Source organism: Gadus macrocephalus, chromosome 7, assembly GCF_031168955.1.
Source record: "Gadus macrocephalus chromosome 7, ASM3116895v1".
Lineage (NCBI taxonomy): Eukaryota > Metazoa > Chordata > Actinopteri > Gadiformes > Gadidae > Gadus > Gadus macrocephalus.
The window spans coordinates 4,571,536-4,593,848 of NC_082388.1; the positions used below are offsets into that span (position 1 = coordinate 4,571,536).

The 22,313-nt window shown below is 47.5% G+C and overlaps 1 protein-coding gene and 1 long non-coding RNA gene across 6 annotated transcripts; one reads left to right on the forward strand and one right to left on the reverse strand.

Annotated features, from left to right (window-relative positions):
• Positions 1 to 933: 933 nt before the first annotated feature.
• Positions 934 to 4,356, reverse strand: LOC132461262 (uncharacterized). 5 transcript variants are annotated; one of them, XM_060056309.1, is made up of 5 exons: positions 3,312 to 4,356; positions 2,338 to 2,826; positions 2,088 to 2,231; positions 1,717 to 1,972; positions 934 to 1,598 (listed from the first exon to the last, which is right to left on the reverse strand). In XM_060056309.1, exons 1-5 carry the CDS (start codon positions 4,014 to 4,016, stop codon positions 934 to 936), a joined length of 2,259 nt encoding a protein of 752 aa, XP_059912292.1. In that variant the 5' UTR covers positions 4,017 to 4,356. The 5 variants fall into 5 exon arrangements, with proteins under 5 accessions (XP_059912292.1, XP_059912291.1, XP_059912294.1 ...); XM_060056308.1 differs by having other exon boundaries at positions 2,338 to 2,919; XM_060056311.1 differs by having other exon boundaries at positions 2,338 to 4,356.
• On the forward strand, positions 1,185 to 2,054 carry LOC132461263 (uncharacterized). Its single transcript, XR_009526577.1, has 2 exons — positions 1,185 to 1,292; positions 1,398 to 2,054. It is a non-coding gene; the product is annotated as an uncharacterized LOC132461263 (long non-coding RNA).
• Positions 4,357 to 22,313: the final 17,957 nt, after the last annotated feature.

Sequence of the window (22,313 nt, forward strand, 5' to 3'; positions counted from 1 at the left end):
TCAGGCTCAGGTTGAAGATGTGCTGCAGAACCCCACTCAGCTGGGTTGCACATGTTTTGAGGACCCTTGGGCTGACACCGTCGGGACCTGCTGCCTTGCCTGGGCGGAGTCTGCACAGCCGAAAAACAGGTTCAACTCGTTGGCTCGTTCAGTACCACCTCCTATTGTTTGGCTGCCCGATGGTTTGTAGCCAGTGATGCTCCTCATGCCGCTCCACACGTCCTTCAGGTTGTTCTGCTGGAGTTTGTGCTCCAGCTTCCTCCTGTTGCTGTCCTTACCCGGTTTGATCCTCTCCCATGGTGTCTACAGGTATAAACAAATTAAATTTAAGACTTTTTAAGACTTTTTAATACCACTTCTTAATGAAATTTAAGACCAAACTTACGATGGAAAAACAAATCAAAAGGGGAAATATACAGTAATCTTTCCAAGTAAACACACTGATGTCTGATAATAACCGGTTGAGTTTAAGAACATCGGCTAAATGTGTGTAATGCGAAAAGAGAACACAAAAATGTCATTAGTCCTCAATTATATTTATTATTTTCAGAGCATTTAGGTCCCATAAACAAATGCCTATAAAATCAAGTAAATAAATAAAAAATACTGTTCCTTTCGAACAAAATAATAAATACAATAACTACATAAATAAATGGCAATTTCAAGTGCTTTTGAAGTGCAAAATATAACTTAACATAACTTGTGTGAGTGTGTGTATGTGTGTGTGACAGACATCCTTTGAATCAACCAAAATCAAAAGATAATAATAATAAACAAAACACTGACCTGGCACTGACCTGGCACAACACTGACCAAGCCTTCCCAAAAGAGTGTACTTAACACATTTATAACAATGTACATGTGCACAAATGAACATAAACACTTGAAACAGTGAAAAAATAAGGTAAGGGAGAGGTAATGCCTAATTTGACATTATGGCATATGCCTGAGTTCTGCCGATTTATCTTCCAGCTCTTTCTCAACCTCTTTGAGTTCTGTGAGTTTTTCTTTGTGTCTTCTTCTGAGGATGTTTGACTTGGTGATTAGCTGGGCCATGAGTGTGCCTGATTTACCCTCAGCTTGTTCTGCTAGCTTGTCTGCATCTTTTTCCAGGCTGTTTGCTACCTCAATCAGTATCTTCTTCTTCGTTTTGAGCTGCTCTAGGTGGTCTTCTGCACCTTTTCTCTTTTCTCTTTGAGCATTGCTCGCATGCTTTCTCTTTTCCTGGTCCAGGTGTAGCCGATACTGAGACCTAGCTGAAGCTGCAGCTGCCAAAAGCTCCTTAGTCAGAGGTACTTTGAGAACCCCCCCACAGACAGAGACATAGTCACAGATCATCCTCTGAGCAACCACTGTGTCCTCCTTCATGTTATCGGCCTCTACCTCCTTGTTTACAGAAAAGCCCCTCTCAACCGTTGCTTGGCCATGGGAGAGAAGCAGAAGTTTCCTGCAGAATGCCCAGAGTTCAGGGTAGGATTGATGGAGGAGTCCATGCAGGAAAACGTCCAGTCTTGTACGCATGGGTTGGAAAGAGGAGAATGACTCATGTTTTGCCTCCAGAGACAAGAAATTTCCAAATTGTTGGACAATCACATCACCTGTTGCAAAACAGATTAACAAAAAATAATATATAAATATTTTAAATCAATGCAATGAAAAAGTTTAGACAGACAAACCACAAAAAAATTTACATTCTGACTTCTAAATCGTAAGTACCAGCAGAGGCGCCTCCTGACAGCTGGTTATCATGCAGAAACCTCTGAACAACTCCTTTCATTATTTCATAGCACAAGTCGGGGTCTGAGAACATGCTCGTTGGGTCCAAACATGCCATCTGCCTCACAATGGTGTACTTCAGTGGGCTCTTGTCTTGCATTTTCTTGACAATATTGGTCAAACAGTCCATGCAGTCCTTTCTAAAGGCCAACACACTGAGCTCACCTACGCTGCTCTTGGGGCTACTCTGGAGTTCCTAACAGGAAGAGGGGAGGAGGGCCTGTGAGACTGACTAAAAGTTTTATGCAAAAATAAAGTTTTGATTTCCTGTACCTTAACCATTGTTTGATATTTGACACCTTTGCCTTTACCTTTAGGACTACTTCTGCTCCTAATCCAATGTCCACAGCCTTTAGGCCAGCCCTTGCTTCCTTGGCAGTTGTGTCCAGTTTGACCATTTGCAGTGCTGTGATGTCATTAAGGATCTCTGCCTTGATGAACCTCTTCAGTAGGCTCTGAGAACAAATACAGTACAAATAACAATACAAATAAAAAAAAGTGTTGGAGGGTTGAGTTAAAATTTTCATTTCATACACTTTCTCCATGCATGTTATACATTACCTTCATGAGAACAGCCAGATCTTTACCGATGAATGGAATCACCGGCTCATCTGTCTGATACTTAGTCAGAAATGTGGTGAAGGTCCTAGAGACAGCCATAAAGAAGTGCAGCTTGGCCATTATGAGAGGGTCATTCCGTGCCTCTGCAAGAGTGTCATAGGAGGATGTTCTAGGGTTTGGAAGCTTTTTCTGTGTCACTGCATCCACATACTTCACCATCATTGGCCATATGGTGATAGCCCTGTCGACAACGGGTAGGTTTTCGATCCAGCGATGCCCACAGAATGGTAGGGGAAACACAGATGACTTGGTCAAAGAGCAGAAATCTTCTCTTCTAGCAGGGGTATTGTTCAAGAGTGTATGCAATGCCCTGAGCACTTTCTCCATCTGCCAGACACTGAAGCCACTTTTAAAGGCATTGTGGAGTGTGTGAAGCCCACAGCTCCCCACCACAATCAGCTGGGCACCTCCAAATGTATCTGCATGCTCCTGTTGGAGCATTGAGAAAAACTTCCAATTGACATTTGGTCCATCCATTGAGATAGAAACCAAATGTCTCAGGTCAAGCTGCTGCACACACTCCTGGAAATTGAAAAAAGACATTACAGACATTAGCCATACAACAGTTAACACATTCATTTCTGACACACCACTACTTCAGATTAATGTCAGACTGGATAAGATAAAAAAAATAAAAATAAAAGAATACTATTTCACAAAATAAGCAGTCAGCCATCCCTATAGCCATATTGTATATATTATTTAAACTTATTGGCATGTTAACACCAGACTATCTTTCTAAAACTAAAGCTGGCTGTTTTTTATTTCTTTTAATTCATTTTATTTTAATTTGTCTAATTAATGTATATTATCATATCCATAGTTGTTAATAACTTGACAATCAGTAAAGCTTAGACTAACTATATAATAACATACAAAAGGTTAGTTAATAAATAAATGTTGGGCATACTTACTTTGAAATGCTGAAGTAGGTCCTTGGCAGTTGCGTGGCCCATGAACTGTGATCCGTAGAACCTAGACTGGACATGGTCATTTAACCAATAACGCACATGCAAGTCCATTTGTTTGGTTTTGGTTGTCTGGTTCAGTGTCTCATCGAACATGACAACAAACGCACCGCATTTTTGAACTTCATTGACAAGCTCTTTTTTTATATACGGCGCCAATCCAAATTTGGCAACGTATCTGGTCTTGTCTTTCCCGCATGTAAAAGACTGTACAAGGGCAGAATCTGGGAACATCGTCTTAAACAAGTAATCAATTCCGTCATTGGACCTGCAGGAATGGTGGCTTGTCAAGGTCCTCATCACCCAAATCACCTCTGCTCGCAGTGTTGGCGTAGAGCCACAAATTGCGCGGTCAGATGGCATGCTTGTAACAGGCTGTGGATTTCCTATTGCAACACTAGCGTTGTCAATTACATCATTGCTAGCGGTGGAGCAGAAGCTAGTAATTGTAGGCTGCAGGCGTGCTTTTGAGTAAGCTTTGTGTTTCTGGCTCTGGACATGGGATTCCACCGCTCCGATCCCCATTGTCCCAAGTTTGAAGGTTTTTTTACACACAGTGCACCGAGCTTCATAGGCGCTACCAGGCACCGACCTTAACCAGTCATACTCGTCCTTCTCGAGCCATTTATCATTAAATTTACACTTACCCATGTTTCAGAGTCGAGTGTCTATATCGTAGTGAGGGGTCTGAATCGCGCCAAAATCTATAAACGAACAGGCTGGAGCCCTGGCTAGATGATAAACCAATAAACAGGAGCCCTGGCAGTGGCGTAATCGGGGGGGTGGGGCTACAGCTGCGCAGTAGTCTACGCTCTGACCTAACCAAAGACAACGCAGCGCACAGGCTACCGGAAAAATATTTGACCTGGCAGAACAGATTGCCCGCATTTTCGCACTGACATGGCACACAAATATTTAAGACCAATGCAATCTGAATTTAAGACAATTTAATACTTTTTAAGGCCTTATTTTGATGAAAATTGATTTATGACTTTTTAATACCCCGCGGCCACCCTGCTCTCCTTAAGCTTCCTCTGTACCCGCCTCATCTGCTCCCTGTCCCTATCTCTGAAGGCCCTCTTCTTCTCATTCAGCAGGACCTTGATGTCTCTGGTGACCCACGGCTTGTTATTGGGGAAACAGCGTACAGTCACTGTAGGAACAACACTGTCCACACAGAAGTTGATGTACCCTGTTATGCAGTCCTTGAGATCATCAAGGTCCTCTCCATGCGAATCACAGAGCAACTCTGCCCTGCAAAGCTTCATCGGTCTCCTGTGACCTTCTCCTCACAGTCCTGGTGGTCACAGGTAGCCGCTGGACTTGAGGCTTATACAGGGGCTGCAGGTGGATGAGGTTGTGGTCTGATTTTCCAAGAGGAGGTAGGGCAGTGGAGCTGTAAGCATCCTTAACATTTGCATACAGCAGGTCCAGTGTCTTGTTTTCCCTGGTAGGACAGTCCACAAACTGGTTGAAAGTGGGCAGTGTTGCAGCCAGAGTGATGTGATTGCAGTCCCCAGATATCGCGATGAATGCGTCAGGGTGCCGTGTCTGGAGTCCCGCGACGACTGTGTGGATGACGTCACTCGCGTGCACCGCTGAGGAAGGTAAACAACCAGGAATATTACATGTGAGAACTCCCTCGGCAGATAATATGGCCGCAGACTCACGGCAAGCAGTTCAATGTCCGGGCTGCACACCCGCTCCTTCACCGTGGCGTGACCAGGATGACACCACTTGTTGTTAATAAGAATAGCAAGTCCGCCACCTTTCCTCTTGCCACTCTCTCGGTGATTCCTGTCCGCCCGAACAGTCTGAAAGCCGTCCACAGTAACATTAACGTCCGGGTTAGGGTTAAAGTTATTCTTCCAAAGGCTCAGAGGGTATGAATTCCTATTTTGAAAAAGGAAAAGAGAAAGAGGACTCTGTCATTGTCCTAAACCCCATGGTGAAGGAGTATGAGCCTACATGCAGGCCTGTGCAACAAATTCACTGGGCACAATCATCATTACCACCTGACAAACCAACATCAATGGACGTGAGGCCAAAACAACCAGTGCAATTGTTAGGAAACATCATAGCAACATCACAGCATGCACAGTGCCAGCCTACAGTTGCTCAGTCAAACGATGGACCAAGACAATATGGTAGTCATCAAAATCTTCCTAACGACATAATTAATATCATGAGCAGACAAAATTAAATTACTGCTGCTCTGGTGCAACAACAGCATTACTTGTCTATACCACCGAGAGATATTCCTACCTTTGAAGGACACCCTCTCACATACAGGTCATTCATAAAGGCATTCGAGCAAGGAGTGGAAGGAAAGGCAAGCAAAGCTGATTGTCTATACCAGGGGTCTTCAATTAAAATTGAACAAGGTCCAGTTACTAAAAATTCCTTCAAAGAAAGGTCCGAACCTACCACGTCCTAATAGCCTTCTTTTGTCAAATACAATCAACACGGCATATTACCTTTTCATTTCAGATGTATTATTTTCAATTTCCAAATAGCTTACTTTTAACCACGAATAACTAGTAAGGCAAAGTAACGCATATCAACATTTCAAGTAAACAAAACTGTTAGCGGGTTGGGCATGCAGGAGGTGCAGGTAGGACCCAAACGCAGACGGTATTGGAAACGGCACTTTATTTCTGCCAAAAGGCTAAGACAAGGAGCAAGGAGTAAGGAGTAAGGGAACACAGGTAGCCACAGAGAGCACGCAGGACCAACAAACTATAATGACAGCAAACCACAAGCAACCACAATGACAGCACAAGGAACAAAGGAAAGACGAGGGCTTAAATAACAAACACAACGAGGAACAGCTGAGACACATTAGGGGAGGGAACAGTAATCAACACAGGAGGGAAACACAGGGAAACACACACACCCTGACAGTACCCCCCCCTTAAGGGTCGACTCCCAGGCGACCCATGACAAGCAAAAAAAAACAAAGAAAGTCAAACCCAAAACGGGTGGGTGGAGGGGCGCCAGGAGGGGGGAATCAAAAAAAAATAAATGGACTGGGGCAGAGCCGAGGGACGTCAGGCGGGCGGCCAGAAAACTGCCCCAGGGCATGGCAGGGAGCCTCTGGCAGACGGCCTGGGGGGCAAGCAGAGGCAGAGTGAAGGCGGAACCCTTCAGGAGGCCGGCGGCAAGGACGATGAGGGCTCAGTCCCTCAGGAGGTTTGCAGTGGCAAAGAACCCCCTCAGAAGGCCGGCAGCGGTGAAGGCGGAACCCTTCAGGAGGCCGGCGAAGGCGAGGTAGAGGGCGGGTCCCCTCAGGAGGCAGGCCAGGTAGAGGGCGGGTCCCCTCAGGAGGAAGGCCAGGTAGAGGGCGGGTCCCCACTGGAAGGCAAGGTAGAGGGCGGGTACCCTCAGGAGGAAGGCCAGGTAGAGGGCGGGTCCCCTCAGGAGGAAGGCCAGGTAGAGGGCGGGTCCCCTCAGGAGGCAGGCCAGGTAGAGGGCGGGTCCCCTCAGGAGGAAGGCCAGGTAGAGGGCGGGTCCCCACTGGAAGGCAAGGTAGAGGGCGGGTACCCTCAGGAGGAAGGCCAGGTAGAGGGCGGGTCCCCTCAGGAGGAAGGCCAGGTAGAGGGCGGGTCCCCTCAGGAGGAAGGCCAGGTAGAGGGCGGGTACCCTCAGGAGGAAGGCCAGGTAGAGGGCGGACCCCCTCAGGAGGAAGGCCAGGTAGAGGGCGGGTCCCCTCAGGAGGCAGGCCAGGTAGTGGGCGGGTCCCCTCAGGAGGAAGGCCAGGTAGAGGGCGGACCCCCTCAGGAGGAAGGCCTTGAAGAGGAACCCCCCTCAGGACGGAGTGGAGGAGGACCCCCACAGGCAGGAGCGGAGGGCGTGCCTCCCCTGGACGGTCTGGAGGGCGGGCCACCTCCGGCAGGAGCAGAGGGCGGGCCACCTCCGGCAGGAGCAGAGGGCGGGCCACCTCCGGCAGGAGCAGAGGGCGGACCTCCACAGGCAGGGGAAGAGGCTGGTAGCTAGGGACCGGGGGCAGAGGCTGGTAGCTAGGGACCGGGGGCAGAGGCTGGTAGCTAGGGACCGGGGGCAGAGGCTGGTAGCTAGGGACCGGGGGCAGAGGCTGGTAGCTAGGGACCGGGGGCAGAGGCCTGTAGCTGGGAACCGGGGACAGAGGCCGGTAGCTGGGAACCGGGGACAGAGGCCGATAGCTGGGGGCCGGGGGCAGAGGCCGGTAGCTGGGGGCCGGGGGCAGAGGCCTGTAGCTGGGAACCGGGGACAGAGGCCGGTAGCTGGGGGCCGGGGGCAGAGGCCGGTAGCTGGGGATCAGAGGCTGAGAGCAGGAGCGTGGAGGCTTAGGCCGGTCACCAAAGTCCGGTGGCTGTGGCATGTAGCTCTCCGGCCAAAAGGTTGTGGGGTTGAGCAGCTCGACTGCCCACTCGGGTAAGGCGTCCTCCAACTCTGGCCTTGACGCAACAGCCCTGCACATACGCCCCAACACAGCCTCCTGCTCCTTCCTGCTGGGAATGTTCTCCCAGCCATCCATAGCTAGGATTATCGTCACCAACAAATCCTCCAACTCACGGAAAAACAGAGCGTCCGCTGGGTCCAAACTATTTCCTTCCCAGGAGGAAATACTGGATCACAAAGGCTGCTTCAGCAATAAGAAAGGTCATAAATGATTGTTGGACGTGCAGACTCCACGCTGCAAGAGCAGGTGAACAAAAAATGGCAGACCTGCCTTTAGAAAGGACTTTGCCTGACCTACTCCTAAAGTGTTGGTGTAGACTTTTTTGGACCTATCAAGGTGAAGAGAGGAAAAAGCCTCTGTAAACGCTACGGGGTGATTTTTACCTGTTTGGCAAGTAGAGCTGTGCACCTGGAGGTTGCAAACTCGCTGGATACTGATGCGTGCATTAATGCTTTGCGGCGCTTCATAAGTAGAAGAGGCCAAGTTTCTCATATGCTATCCGACAATGGGACCAATTTCGTTAGAGCAAATAGAGAACTGAAGGCTCACGCTGCACTTAATCATGACCAGATTCAAAGATCTCTCATTCCAGCAGGAGTGGACTGGAAATTCAATTCTCCAATCCATCACGTATTCACTTTTGATTCAATTAGTTGAACCAGGTTTTCCGCTTTAGGTTCAATGCGCGTTCACATAAAAGGGGCGTTTATCGCGTCGTTTGACTCACCCTTACGCAAAATGAATCGAGCGAGAGCGGTGTATTTCACCCAAGGCGAGCAGTGAAATATTATGAACTCCTACAAGGAATTCAAAGTTCAAATCACAGCCAAGGGGAACACGGTTGCCCATAATATGGCTAGGGTGGCGTGCTGGCAAAAAATTGCCGACCGTGTTAATTCGTAAGTGAAATGATTCTGCATATTGTCTAAAAAATATCATGTATCATCATGCGTTTTACCCCCATGAGTATTCTTGGATTGGCAATGGACATAAATAATTGTCTTGCTAATCAAATGTGAAATGATTGAGGGTAAAATAATTGTGTCACTTTTTTTTGAAGGTAAAATTATTTTGGAGGAGCCGCCGACAATCAATCTCCAATCAGAGGTATATAACTATCAAAGCAAAGTATCACGTATTCTTCTAAACGTATGATTTTTGGAAAGAATGTCTAGGTTTCCCTGATTCTTGCAGGAGACTCTGTCGCCCTGTGACTCCAGGGCGACTATGGAGGTGTTTTTTTTTTAACAATTCTCACAGCTAGGGCTGGGCGATATGGACAAAATCTTATATCACGATATGAGTAATTTTATATCACGATATGGATATATATCATATGGTATTTTTGAAGTAAATTAAAATAATAAATGGCTTAAAATAACCATACTTCACATTTGATCAGTTTTTTCTTTTATTTTGAACTTCAATTTCCATGCTTACAAAGGAGTAAGTAGCGAACAATCTGTCATTAACTGCAGTGTCATATAATGCAAACATCTTGTAAACATTGAACTGTTTTTTCAATACAAATACATTTTTTTTTTAAAGGTGTGCTTCACACCTGCCTGGCTGTCAGTCAGTGCAGTGTAATATAAAATAAAAATCACAGCATCACACAAATATTTTAAATACTAATTATACACTTATAAAATAAAGTTATGTGCTGTGCAAATAGCTGGTGGTAAAAATAGAACTGTTTCTTCAATACAAATTAGATTTTTTTTCAAGTTAACAGGTGAGTCTCACACCTGCCTTGCTTCAGTCAGTGCAGTGCAATATAAAAAATAAATCACAGCATCACAAGAATGTTTAAAATACAATATACACTTCTAAAATAAAATTGTCTGCTGTGCAAATAGCAGGTAAACATTGAACTTCTAATACAAATATGAAAAATATTTTAAAATACAATATACACTTCTAAAATAAAATTGTCTGCTGTGCAAATAGCAGGTAAACATTGAACTTCTTATACAAATATGAAAAACATTTTAAAGAAAAATAAACACTTTCAAAACAAACTGTGTGCAAATGTCAATCTTGTATATCAAGGAGTAACTACAGATTGTGTGCAAGGAATACCAGCTGATGATTGGGATGCCTCCGGCTCCGCCTGCTCGGTAGGCATAGTGGCAAAACTTTCACTTTCCTCCGCCATGATTCCTGCCTTCCTCACCTCAAATTACGTGCAGGTTACGTTACCTGAAAGCACATTGGCTGGTGAAGTTTCTTCTTCTGGGAATAGTTAAATGTCTTACAGCTAAGCACTCTGCTGCAGGGCCCCGTTGTGGCGCAACTGCAGTTAACTGCAGTTCCATCCATTATTTTTTTTCTCTCTCGGTATAAACGATATGGCCAAATCTCTACCGGTAGACACTTTCATATCGTCCACGGTATGATATCGTCATATCGCCCAGCCCTACTCACAGCTATAATATGAATTCGTAGAATAAAAAAATGCCTAGGCCTACATAGCGGTTATATAAGGGATAATGGACAACACGGCACTTGACTATAAGTTAATGTACGTTGAACGTGAGCGGCCACCTTCGAACTTGAAACACAGACACACTGCGCAACAGTAAGTGCACAGCTTCTTTGTGTAGCATTGCCTACATACGGTGCAACAAGGACGATCAAATAACGAATACCCTCTGATGAGAATCTGTAAAAAAAGAATATCGTCAGACAATGCCAAGGGATCGGTTCTGTCCCGAAAAACCCTCTGTCTCCGGAGAGACGCCTGTACGCTAAGTGCGCCGTGGTCCACGGGAACACCCAAAAATGGTGACGCCATTGTCGGAGGAGGGGCTAGGAAGCTGCGCACACTGATTTAAGTAGCAGATCTCCGGCTAGACTAAGCTGAAAAGCTGCTCCCGACCAGGTTTGGTTGCGAGCATAAGTCACCATGGTGATACAGCGACACTTTCGTGGTACAACTAACCCAGGCTTTCAGCTCAACATACCTCGCTAACCCTCTAATCGAGCTTCGTAGTACAGGCCCCCGGTCACCCGGGAGTCAAACCACACGGAGCACACCCATTGGATGTGGCTCCTATAGTAACTTTAAAGGAATTTAATTGATATTTCTGACAAGAGATTTACAAGTGTTCCAATTGCATTTAACTGTTGTTAATCAATGTATGTGTATGTAATGTAACTGTCTTAAGGTACCACTTTTCTATTTGTTTACTTTTCTACAAACTTATATAAACAAGCCGGCATTTAGAACTTATCTGATGGTCTGTGGTGTTATTTTGCTGTAATTACTGTGTTAACTTCTGCTGCTCCCTACGTAACCTGGAGACTGGTCCTAATTCACTCTAACTTAACTACAGCTCGTAGTAAGTGCTACATTAGCATGTTCGTATAATTGATCTTGAGGGATATCGATTGCCTATGCCTCTTTCATTTAAACTCACCTTCAAACTTTTGGAGTGGACTGAGGGGGAATGTTTCAAGGCCTCTGACATCAGAAGCTCCACCTCCTTCTCTTCCGGACCCAGCTTCCATTTCATGATCGCCTCTGTAATAGGCTACTTGCACAAGTGATTCGCCGTTACACAGCTTCACGGCTTCCGGTCAAAGATGGCGACGTTCTACACCGCCGTGTTCCAATACCCGTACTTCCATGAGTATACTTAAACAACCCAGTCGCCAAGAAAAAACGTTGACGGTGTACGTTTCCATGAACACAAAAATAGCGTGTTAAACCTACAGTATCCACGCGTGCCGCTGTGGAGGCGGGTTTCGGGGTTTGGGTTTCACGGCTTTCGCGGCAAATTGTGGACACGATTGTTTAGGGGGGGGGGGGGGGGGGGAGGTAGACCGGGGGGGGGGGGGGGGGAGACACGTTTGTTGAGGGGGACGACGACGACACGATTGTAGGGGGGGGGGGGGGGAGACACGTTTGTAGGGGGGGGGCACGCTCGACAACGAGAGTTGGTTTTTATTGAACGCTCGACAACGAGAGTTGGTTTTTATTGAACGAGACTTCAACACGGAACAGCTGCACGAAACGATGGTCACGTCACTCTCGGTGACGGTGTCGACAACAATGAACACACGAACAATGTTAATAGAACAACACACAACCACATAACATCCCGAACCCATTAACCCCACTTAATCCTAACAACAAAACAAGTTAACAAAAGCCCCTTTTGTCAACTGACAACCCCAATTCCCAGAATCCCCCGCGGCTCCGGAACACGGTGTAGCCTATATTAATCTTTATTATCTGAATGGGAAATGCAATATTTTAGGAGAGATACACCATTAAACGCGTTTCTAATGACATTTCTAGCGAGAAATGTACATTTTCCTTACATAATCTTCAGTCAGTGAATGTGTATGATCTTTATTAATCTTTATTATCTGAATGGGAAATGTAATATTTTAGGACCGATTCACCGTTAAACGTGTTTCTAATAACATTTCTAGCGAAAAATATACTTTTTACTTGCATAATCTTCAGTCAGTGATTGTGTCTGATCTTTAGTTTTATAGTTATTAGGATTTGATCGGCTCGCTCGCATGTTTCAACAACGTCAGGTTGTTAGGAATAGGGACGCTGCTTTCGCTAAACTAGCAGCTCACGTGCTTCCTGCGTTTGTGTTATTAAACTGTTACTTTATGTAACTTTTAATGATATCATCTTGTTAGAAACACGTATATCTGAGAGCCAACCCAGTCGCCAAAAGCATACGTTGACAGTGTACGTTTCGTGAACACTGGATTACGTCGCATTTCAACATAAAATAGCGTGTTATACACACACACGCACGCACACACACACAAGCACACACACGCACGCACAGACACACACAGACACAGACACACACACACACAGACACACACACACGCACACGGTGCATTTCGCTGCTAAAACAACAAAAAAATATTCCCTCAAATATTATTACTAAAGAACCGTTTTCCAAAGAACAAAATGTAAACCAATGCATTCTGAATGGGAGTGTTTCTCCGATTTTTCCATGCTACACAGAACGAAATGTAAACCCATGCAAATAAAGACTTCATGGTCATAATAATTTAAATATCATTAATCTCCTGAGTGTATTGGGTGGTATTCTATTTTTTTCAACGGGGCTGGTGCCGTCTCCTTTTGACCTTTTGACCCCAGACTTCTGGGGGAATAGCTGAATCAATTCATTAGTCAATCAGAAGCATGTAAATATCTTCCCGGTGGCGTAGGAGGACAAGGTGTCCTTCAACATCTACGCTTCCAGGCGATTGCAACGGTGCCACACATGAGCATATTCAAACATGTTTAATGGTAGTAATTAGCTGTCGAAATTGGAGGCCTTAATCAATAATGAGCAGCTATTGATTTGCTTCCCGATAAAAATTTGTGACAAATGACATGTTATTTAGCATCTACACGTTGAGCTGAGTCCAATGACACCAAGCATGACACTCTAGCTAATGGTAACATGTATTTTACATGGTACACCTAGGTCTAGGACATGATCTCGGTGTAGCAAGAGGGCGAGCTTGATCTCATTGGACTCAGCTTAACGTGTAGATGCTAATTAACATGTAATTTGTCAAAAATCTCCATCGGGAAGCAAATCTATAGCTGGTCATTATTGATAAAGGCCTCCAAAATCGACAGCTAATTACTACCCCGAAACATATTCAAATATGATTATGTGTGGCACTGTTGCAATCGTCTCGTAACGTAGATGTCAAAGGACACCTTGTTTGCCCTGTTCCATGACCGGGAAGATATTTTCATACTTCTAATGGATTGATTCATATTTTAAGGTTCTCGGAGTGAGACTTTAAGCGGCTGCAGCAGAAGTGTTGAGACGAAAGATGATATGAAGACATTAATAGAATATTCCCATTCACATTACGATTCTTCGTCATAACATCCGACCAAACATCCTTTACATTCACAGAGCGAAGATTATGAAAGTCCAGGCCCCCCCTTCCTGCACTCGGGGTCCGACCGGGCCAAGTTTCGGTGCGGGGGTCCCAGTTAGGCCCTAGAATATGGTATTCAAATTTCAGGGCGGTAGGACCTTCCTATCTCAAAAACTGTTTTTCCACCACATTCTGAACCATTAGGTCTCGCAGGCAACACTTCTGAAGGGGCTTTTTCCAAATGACAGTCCATTTGGGAAAACTTTTTTTCTCTATGGGCTAGAACTACAAATCTTGGATATGTCGTTCTCGGGGCCCCGGGAAATGTGTGTACACATTTTAGCATCCCTAGCTATCTCGAAAAGGCCGGAAAAGGGGCGTGACCTCCAACAGTACAGTCACTGTACATAAGACAGAGGTTAGTTTCTAGGCCCCATTTTTTGCGAGATGGAGGTGTACATTTGTGGCTTAATGTGTGTAGACACAGCTGGCCTGTGGCCACGTCTTTGAAGTCTGGGGTCAAAAGGTCAAAAGGAGCCGGCACCACGCCGCTTATGAGATAACAAAAAGTGAATCTGTATTTCTCTCATAACATTTTGTCATTATTGAAGAGAGGCCTGATTCTCAGATATGCATGTTGGACTGTTAGGGTATAGGTCTGGGAAGAACTTCAGGCCAAAATCTTGCAAGCGAGCCGCTGGGTGCAGGTGCAACGAGATGGAACACTTGCTGAGTCATTTCCTGTAGGGCTGGAGCCACAGGTTGAAGCGTATATGCGTCCTTTGAAACCCCCTTTGATATATAAGAGACCCCAAGGTACAGTTTACTTAAATGTTCTCGCCTCATTTAAGTAAACTGTACCTTGGGGTCTCTTATATATCAAAGGGGGTTTCAAAGGACGCATATACAGTTTACTTAAATGTTCTCGCCTCACCTCTCCTGGAACCGTCACCTTATCGTGGTGGAGAGGTTTGCGTGTCCCTGTGAACCTGAGAGCTGTGTTGTCTGGAGCCTTGTGCTCCTGGTAGGGTCTCTCATGGCAGAGTGGTCTCAGGTGAGGGGCCAGACTAAGAATGGTTCAAAAAACTCCAATGAATAACGAAAAAAGAGGAGATGTGACCCGGCCCGGAGGAAGCCCGGGGCCCCCGTCTGGAGCCAGGCCCAGACGGAGGGCTCGATGGCGAGCGCCTGGTGGCCGGGTTTGCCACGGAGCCCGGTCGGGCACAGCCCGAACAAACTACGTGGCACCCCCCCTCTCTTCATCCCATGGGCCCACCACCTGTGGGAAGACCCGTTGGGGTCGGGTGCGCAGTCACATGGGTGGCAGCGAAGGTCAGGGGTCTCGACGGACCAGACCCGGGCGGCAGAAGCAGGCTCTGGGGACGTGGAACGTCACCTCGCTGTGGGGAAAGGAACCGGAGCTTGTGAGGGAGGTGGAGCGCTATCAGTTAGATCTGGTTGGGCTTACCTCCACGCACAGTCTCAGCTCTGGTACCGTACTCCTGGATAAGGGTTGGACTCTATTCTTCTCCGGAGTTGCCAAGGGCGTGAGGCGCCGGGCGGGTGTGGGGATACTCATAAATCCCCGGCTGAGCGCCGCAGTGTTGGAGTTTACCCCGGTAGACGAGAGGGTCGCCTCCCTGCGCCTAAGGGTTGTAGGGGGGAAAACTCTGACTGTTGTTTGTGCGTATGCACCAAACAGCAGCTCAGAGTACTCGGCCTTCTTGGAGACCCTGAATGGAGTCCTGTATGGGGCTCCAGTAGGGGACTCCGTAGTTCTGCTGGGAGACTTCAACGCCCACGTGGGCAACGATGGAGACACCTGGAGAGGCGTGGTGGGGAGTAACGGCCTCCCTGATCTAAACCCGAGCGGTCGTTTGTTATTGGACTTCTGTGCTAGTCATGGATTATCCATAACAAACACCATGTTCGAACATAAGGGTGCTCATAAGTGTACCTGGTACCAGAGTACCCTAGGCCGAAGATCGATGATCGATTTCGTGATCGTGTCATCTGATCTGAGGCCGCATGTTTTGGACACTCGGGTAAAGAGAGGGGCGGAACTGTCAACCGACCACCATCTGGTTGTGAGTTGGATCAGGGAATGGGGGAAATTTCCGGATAGACCTGGTAAGCCCAAACGAGTAGTGCGGGTGAACTGGGAACGTCTGGAGGAGGCCCCCGTCCTAGGTATCTTCAACTCACACCTCCGGCGGAGCTTTTCTGGCATTCCTGTGGAGGTTGGGGGCATTGAGCCGGAGTGGGCGGTGTTCAAAGCCTCCATTGCTGAAGCTGCGGTGGCTAGCTGTGGCCTCAGGGTCTTAGGCTCCTCAAGGGGCGGTAACCCTCGGACACCGTGGTGGACTACGGTGGTCAGGGAAGCCGTCCGACTGAAGAAGGAGGCCTTCCGGGATATGATATCCTGGAGGACTCGAAGGGCTGCAGCGGCTGCCGTGTCTGAGGCTAAGCAGCGGGTGTGGGAGAAGTTCGGAGAGGCCATGGAGAAGGACTTTCGGTCGGCACCAAAGTGTTTCTGGAAGACTATCCGGCACCTCAGGAGGGGGAAACGGGGAACCATCCAAGCTGTGTACAGTAAGGATGGGACTCTGTTGACCTCAACTGAGGAGGTCGTCGGACGTTGGAAGGAACACTTTGAGGAACTCCTGAATCCGAATAACACGCCCTCTATGTTGGAGGCAGAGCTCGAGGTTGATGGTGTTTCGTCGTCAATTTCCCTGGTGGAGGTCACTGAGGTAGTCAAACATCTCCGCAGTGGCAAAGCCCCAGGGATTGATGAGATCCAGCCAGAAATGCTAAAGGCTCTGGGTGTTGAGGGGCTGTCATGGTTGACACGCCTATTCAACATCGCGTGGGAGTCGGGTACAGTGCCAAAGGAGTGGCAAACCGGGGTGGTGGTTCCCCTGTTCAAAAAGGGGGACCAGAGAGTGTGTGCCAATTACCGGGGTATCACACTTCTCAGCCTCCCTGGTAAAGTCTACTCCAAGGTGCTGGAAAGGAGGGTTCGGCCGATCGTCGAACCTCAGATTGAAGAGGAACAATGCGGTTTTCGCCCCGGACGTGGAACTACGGACCAGCTCTTCACTCTCGCAAGGATCCTGGAGGGGGCCTGGGAGTATGCCCATCCGGTCTACATGTGTTTTGTGGATCTGGAGAAGGCGTATGACTGGGTCCCCCGGGAGAAACTGTGGGAGGTGCTGCGGGAGTATGGGGTAAGGGGGTCTATCCTCAGGGCCATCCAATCTTTGTACTCCCAAAGCGAGAGCTGTGTTCGTGTTCTCGGCAGCCAGTCAGTTTCGTTCTCAGTGGGTGCTGGTCTCCGCCAGGGCTGCGCCTTGTCACCAATCCTGTTTGTGATATACATGGACAGGATATCGAGGCGTAGTCGTGGTGGGGAGGGGTTGCAGTTCGGTGGTCTGAGGATCTCGTCACTGCTTTTTGCAGATGATGTGGTCCTCTTTGGATCATCGGCCTGTGACCTTCAGCACTCACTGGATCGGCTGGCGGCCGAGTGTGAATCGGCTGGGATGAGGATCAGCACCGCTAAATCTGAGGCCATGACTCTTAGCAGGAAACCGGTGGATTGCTTACTCCGGGTAGGAAATGAGTCCTTAGCCCAAGTGAAGGAGTTCAAGTACCTCGGGGTCTTGTTCGCGAGTGAGGGTACTATGGAGCGTGAGATTGGCCGGAGAATCGGAGCAGCGGGGGCGGTATTGCGTTCGCTTTACCGCACCGTTGTAACGAAAAGAGAGCTGAGCCGCAAGGCAAAGCTCTCGATCTACCGGTCGATCTTCGTTCCTATCCTCACCTATGGTCATGAGGGCTGGGTGATGACCGAAAGGACGAGATCGCGGGTACAAGCGGCCGAGATGAGTTTTCTCAGAAGGGTGGCTGGCGTCTCCCTTAGGGATAGGGTGAGAAGCTCAGCCATCCGTGAGGAACTCGGATTAGAGCCGCTGCTCCTTTACTTAGAAAGGAGTCAGCTGAGGTGGTTCGGGCATCTGGTAAGGATGCCCACTGGGCGCCTTCCTTGGGAGGTGTTTCAGGCACGTCCAGTGGGGAGGAGACCTCGGGGAAGACCCAGGACTAGGTGGAGAGATTATATCTCAACACTGGCCTGGGAACGCCTCGGGATCCCCCCGTCAGAGCTGGTCAATGTGGCCCGGGAAAGGGAAGTCTGGGGCCCCCTGCTTGAGCTGCTCCCCCCGCGACCCGACCCCGGATAAGCGGATGAGGATGAGGATGAGGGTTCTCGCCTCAGTCACCTATTGCATCACTTCCTTTAGGGCTTCGGCCTCCTAATTGATCATTGTAGTATAATTGAATGCCCTCTTTCATATTATATGATACTTCCACCACTGGGACGTGGCAACAACTCTCCAAATCCATATGGGGAGGGGGGGGGGGATGCTTTTGGACAGTAGGGGTGTACACTAGACATAAATAGGAAGCAAACTCAGGAGAAGGAATGACCTCTCACAAATATTTATTGAATAAATTGTTTCAAATAACCCTGCCTCGTTAAATCAATGAACTTGGTGTTTTGCTTTCAAAAATAGGTTATAGAAGAAGTCTAAACTGCAGAAAATAAAAACATCCATGGTGCCTTTTAAGGATACCTCGGAATATCTGTCTATTTTTTAACCGTCGGACCCCAGTTTACGACAAAAACAACACAATTTACGGCAGCTCCTTTGCCGCGTGGTTTTTAGAGCCATGTAAGGATTAGAGGGGGCGGTCGATAGCAACCACCATAGCATCCATGACGGTCAAGTGACTGGATGCAGCCCCGTTGAAAAAAATTTAATACCACCCAACACACTCAGGAGATTAATGATATTTAAATTATTATGACCATGAAGTCTTTATTTGCATGGGTTTACATTTCGTTCTGTGTAGCATGGAAAAATCGGAGAAACACTCCCATTCAGAATGCATTGGTTTACATTTCGTTCTTTGGAAAACGGTTCTTTAGTAATAATATATGAGGGAATTTTGTTGTTGTTTTAGCAGCGAAATGCACCGTGTGCGTGTGTGTGTGTGTGTGTGTGTGTGTGTCTGTGTGTGTCTGTGCGTGCGTGTGTGTGCTTGTGTATGTGTGCGTGCGTGTGTGTGTATAACACGCTATTTTATGTTGAAATGCGACGTAATCCAGTGTTCACGAAACGTACACTGTCAACGTATGCTTTTGGCGACTGGGTTGGCTCTCAGATATACGTGTTTCTAACAAGATGATATCATTAAAAGTTACATAAAGTAACAGTTTAATAACACAAACGCAGGAAGCACGTGAGCTGCTAGTTTAGCAAAAGCAGCGTCCCTATTCCTAACAACCTGACGTCGTTGAAACATGCGAGCGAGCCGATCAAATCCTAATAACTATAAAACTAAAGATCAGACACAATCACTTAGAAAGGAGTCAGCTGAGGTGGTTCGGGCATCTGGTAAGGATGCCCACTGGGCGCCTTCCTTGGGAGGTGTTTCAGGCACGTCCAGTGGGGAGGAGACCTCGGGGAAGACCCAGGACTTGGTGGAGAGATTATATCTCAACACTGGCCTGGGAACGCCTCGGGATCCCCCCGTCAGAGCTGGTCAATGTGGCCCGGGAAAGGGAAGTCTGGGGCCCCCTGCTTGAGCTGCTCCCCCCGCGACCCGACCCCGGATAAGCGGATGACGATGAGGATGAGGATGAGGACAATCACTGACTGAAGATTATGCAAGTAAAAAGTATATTTTTCGCTAGAAATGTTATTAGAAACACGTTTAACGGTGAATCGGTCCTAAAATATTGCATTTCCCATTCAGATAATAAAGATTAATAAAGATCATACACATTCACTGACTGAAGATTATGTAAGGAAAATGTACATTTCTCGCTAGAAATGTCATTAGAAACGCGTTTAATGGTGTATCTGTCCTAAAATACTGCATTTCCCATTCAGATAATAAAGATTAATATAAGCTACGCCGTGTTCCGGAGCCGCGTGGGATTCTGGGAATTGGGGTTGTCAGTTGACAAATGGGGCTTTTGTTAACTTGTTTTGTTGTTAGGATTAAGTGGGGTTAATGGGTTCGGGATGTTATGTGGTTGTGTGTTGTTCTATTAACATTGTTCGTGTGTTCATTGTTGTCGTCACCGTCACCGAGAGTGACGTGACCATCGTTTCGTGCAGCTGTTCCGTGTTGAAGTCTCGTTCAATAAAAACCAACTCTCGTTGTCGAGCGTTCAATAAAAACCAACTCTCGTTGTCGAGCGTGCCCCCCCCTACAAACGTGTCTCCCCCCCCCCCCCCCCTCAACAAACGTGTCGTCGTCGTCCCCCTCAACAAACGTGTCTCCCCCCCCCCTCCCCGGTCAACAACAGTCTACCTCCCCCCCCCCCCCTAAACAATCCTGTCCACAATTTGCCGCGAAAGCCGTGAAACCCAAACCCCGAAACCCGCCTCCACAGCGGCACGCGTGGATACTGTAGATATAACACGCTATTTTTTACGTTGAAATGCTACGTATCCAGTGTTCATGGAAACGTACACCGTCAACGTTTTTTCTTGGCGACTGGGTTGACTTAAAGGAAGTATACTATCCGTGAGTACGAGTACGTTAATTTTTCAGATGTGAGTGCTGTTCCAAATCGAGTACTCCGTGGTGCACTAACCGGAAATTACGATCACGACTGCCGCTGCAGCTCCTCCCCCGCAATAAACATCCCGCTTTGAACAACACATTCTCACTCCGAACACGTCGATTTTTGACGAACGGTCAGTGACTTTGGCTTCAGTTTCTGACGCAAAAGGGTACCCTTGCGCTTCTTTTTTCGACGCATGGGGTTTTCAACTCCTTACAATGTAACCCCTTCATGGGGTACCCGATGGCTGCACATAGAGACGCTATGAGCATTCATCCCATTGGCTAACGGAGGACCTTGCGCTTCTTTTTTCGACGCAGGGGGTTTTCCACTCATTACAATGTAATCCCTCCACGGCAATATATGAAGCTATGAGCATTCATCCCATTGGCTAACGGAAGAGCCGATGGCTGCACATGGAGACGCTATGAGCATTCATCCCATTGGCTAACGCAGGACAATGTGCTTCTTTTTTCGACGCAGGGGGTTTTCCACTCATTGCAATGTAATCCCTCCACGGCAATGTATGAAGCTATGAACATTCATTCATCCCATTGGCTAACTGTACATTAACGGCGATTTTACAGTGAAATCTGACATTCCTCAACACAACTACACCAACGTGTCCTTGTTAATTACACAACATGTGTGGGTTAAGTTTATGGGCATCAGTTGTCCTGTTTTGTGCTTTGATTGAGAGAAACAATCGTTTTGTTGATCAGTGCTGGGTAGCTGAGGTCGTTGCTATAGAGACCAAGACAGACAGAGCAACCCTTTCTCATCAAAATTACGTTCCCAGAGAACTATTCGGCATTCTCAATTACGTTTGTCTAAAAAAGGTATTTTGTCCGTGATTACGTTTTATTGAACATATCGTAAATACGAATTTGTTCGGTTGTTGTCTGTATTCGTTTGTATTCGTTTGGTTGTCTGTATTTTTATGCACACCGAACTGGACCGCTGTCAAGGAAAGTGAATTTTTTGCCTGATTCACGTCTTTCTTAACACTCCGCAAGTAGTCAGATAATTTATCAACCCCAGTGTGTCCGGTTGCTAAGCAACGTAAACGTCTTTGGCGGACTATTTCTCTGCTGAACAACACTACGAATGGTAATTGTAAAAAAAACACACCGTGTGAAGATATTTTTTGGCATTAGTTTTATTAAGTCATCAACGAAATTCTTAATGATCAATTAGTCGATCATCGATTAATCATGCCCATCCCTAAATGAGGAGTCTTTGAAGAAACAGATCACATAAGCTAAAAATTGGATGGACGGAGGTAGTGTGAACAAGCCTGAGAAGCCATGCAGGTTGAGCAGAGAATCCGGGACGCCTTGGTGAAGCCACGTCTCGGTGAAAACAATGATGTTGGATTCCCGGTATTCAAAGCAGCTCTTTAGGTTGACACGAAGCTCATCCAACTTTGGTGTCAGCGATCGCAAGTTGCTGAGTATTATTGACGGCAGCAGTGGTCTATTGATTCGACGGCGGAGGCGTTCTCGCACACCTCCCCGTCTGCCTCGCTTGCGTTGTGGCCGTGTGCTGGTTTGTGTCGCTCGGATGGCTGCCCGTAGATGTTCTGGTTGTGTGGATTGGCGTGTTGTGGGTCGGAGGGAGAGTAAGGGCATTGTGGTATCCGGCTTGGAGAATGTGCCGGGATTCAGAGATACACGTGGCAACGGTTAGTTTAAGCTGACTTCGGCGTATATTTCAATGATCACAGACAGGACAAGGGTGCGCTTGGGTCTCCGTGAGCCTCAAGCCTCTGCAGTCAATGCGTGTCTCTGCCTCTGCCGTGCTCCTGGTTTGTAGCCTCTCTTATAGTGGCTCCGGGCCTTCCTCCTCCCAGCCGCCAGGTGTCCCCCATCCCGCTGATTGGGGGGAAGGACCAGGTGCTCTCCGTCGCCGGCTGGTGGGTGGGGGTGGTATACCCCGTCCTTCACGGTCCCACGGGACCGTTCAGGCCGAGGCT

Bases quoted from the DNA above. Each gene is read 5' to 3' on its own strand.
- LOC132461262 (XM_060056308.1), bottom strand. From the start codon at position 4,016: ATGGGTAAGTGTAAATTTAATGATAAATGGCTCGAGAAGGACGAGTAT. The intron at 1,973-2,087 runs GTAAAGGCAAAG...TCTTCCTGTTAG, and splicing joins GAGCAGAAGTAGTCCTAAAG to GAACTCCAGAGTAGCCCCAA. The intron at 1,599-1,716 runs GTACTTACGATT...GTTTTGCAACAG, and splicing joins GTCAGGAGGCGCCTCTGCTG to GTGATGTGATTGTCCAACAA.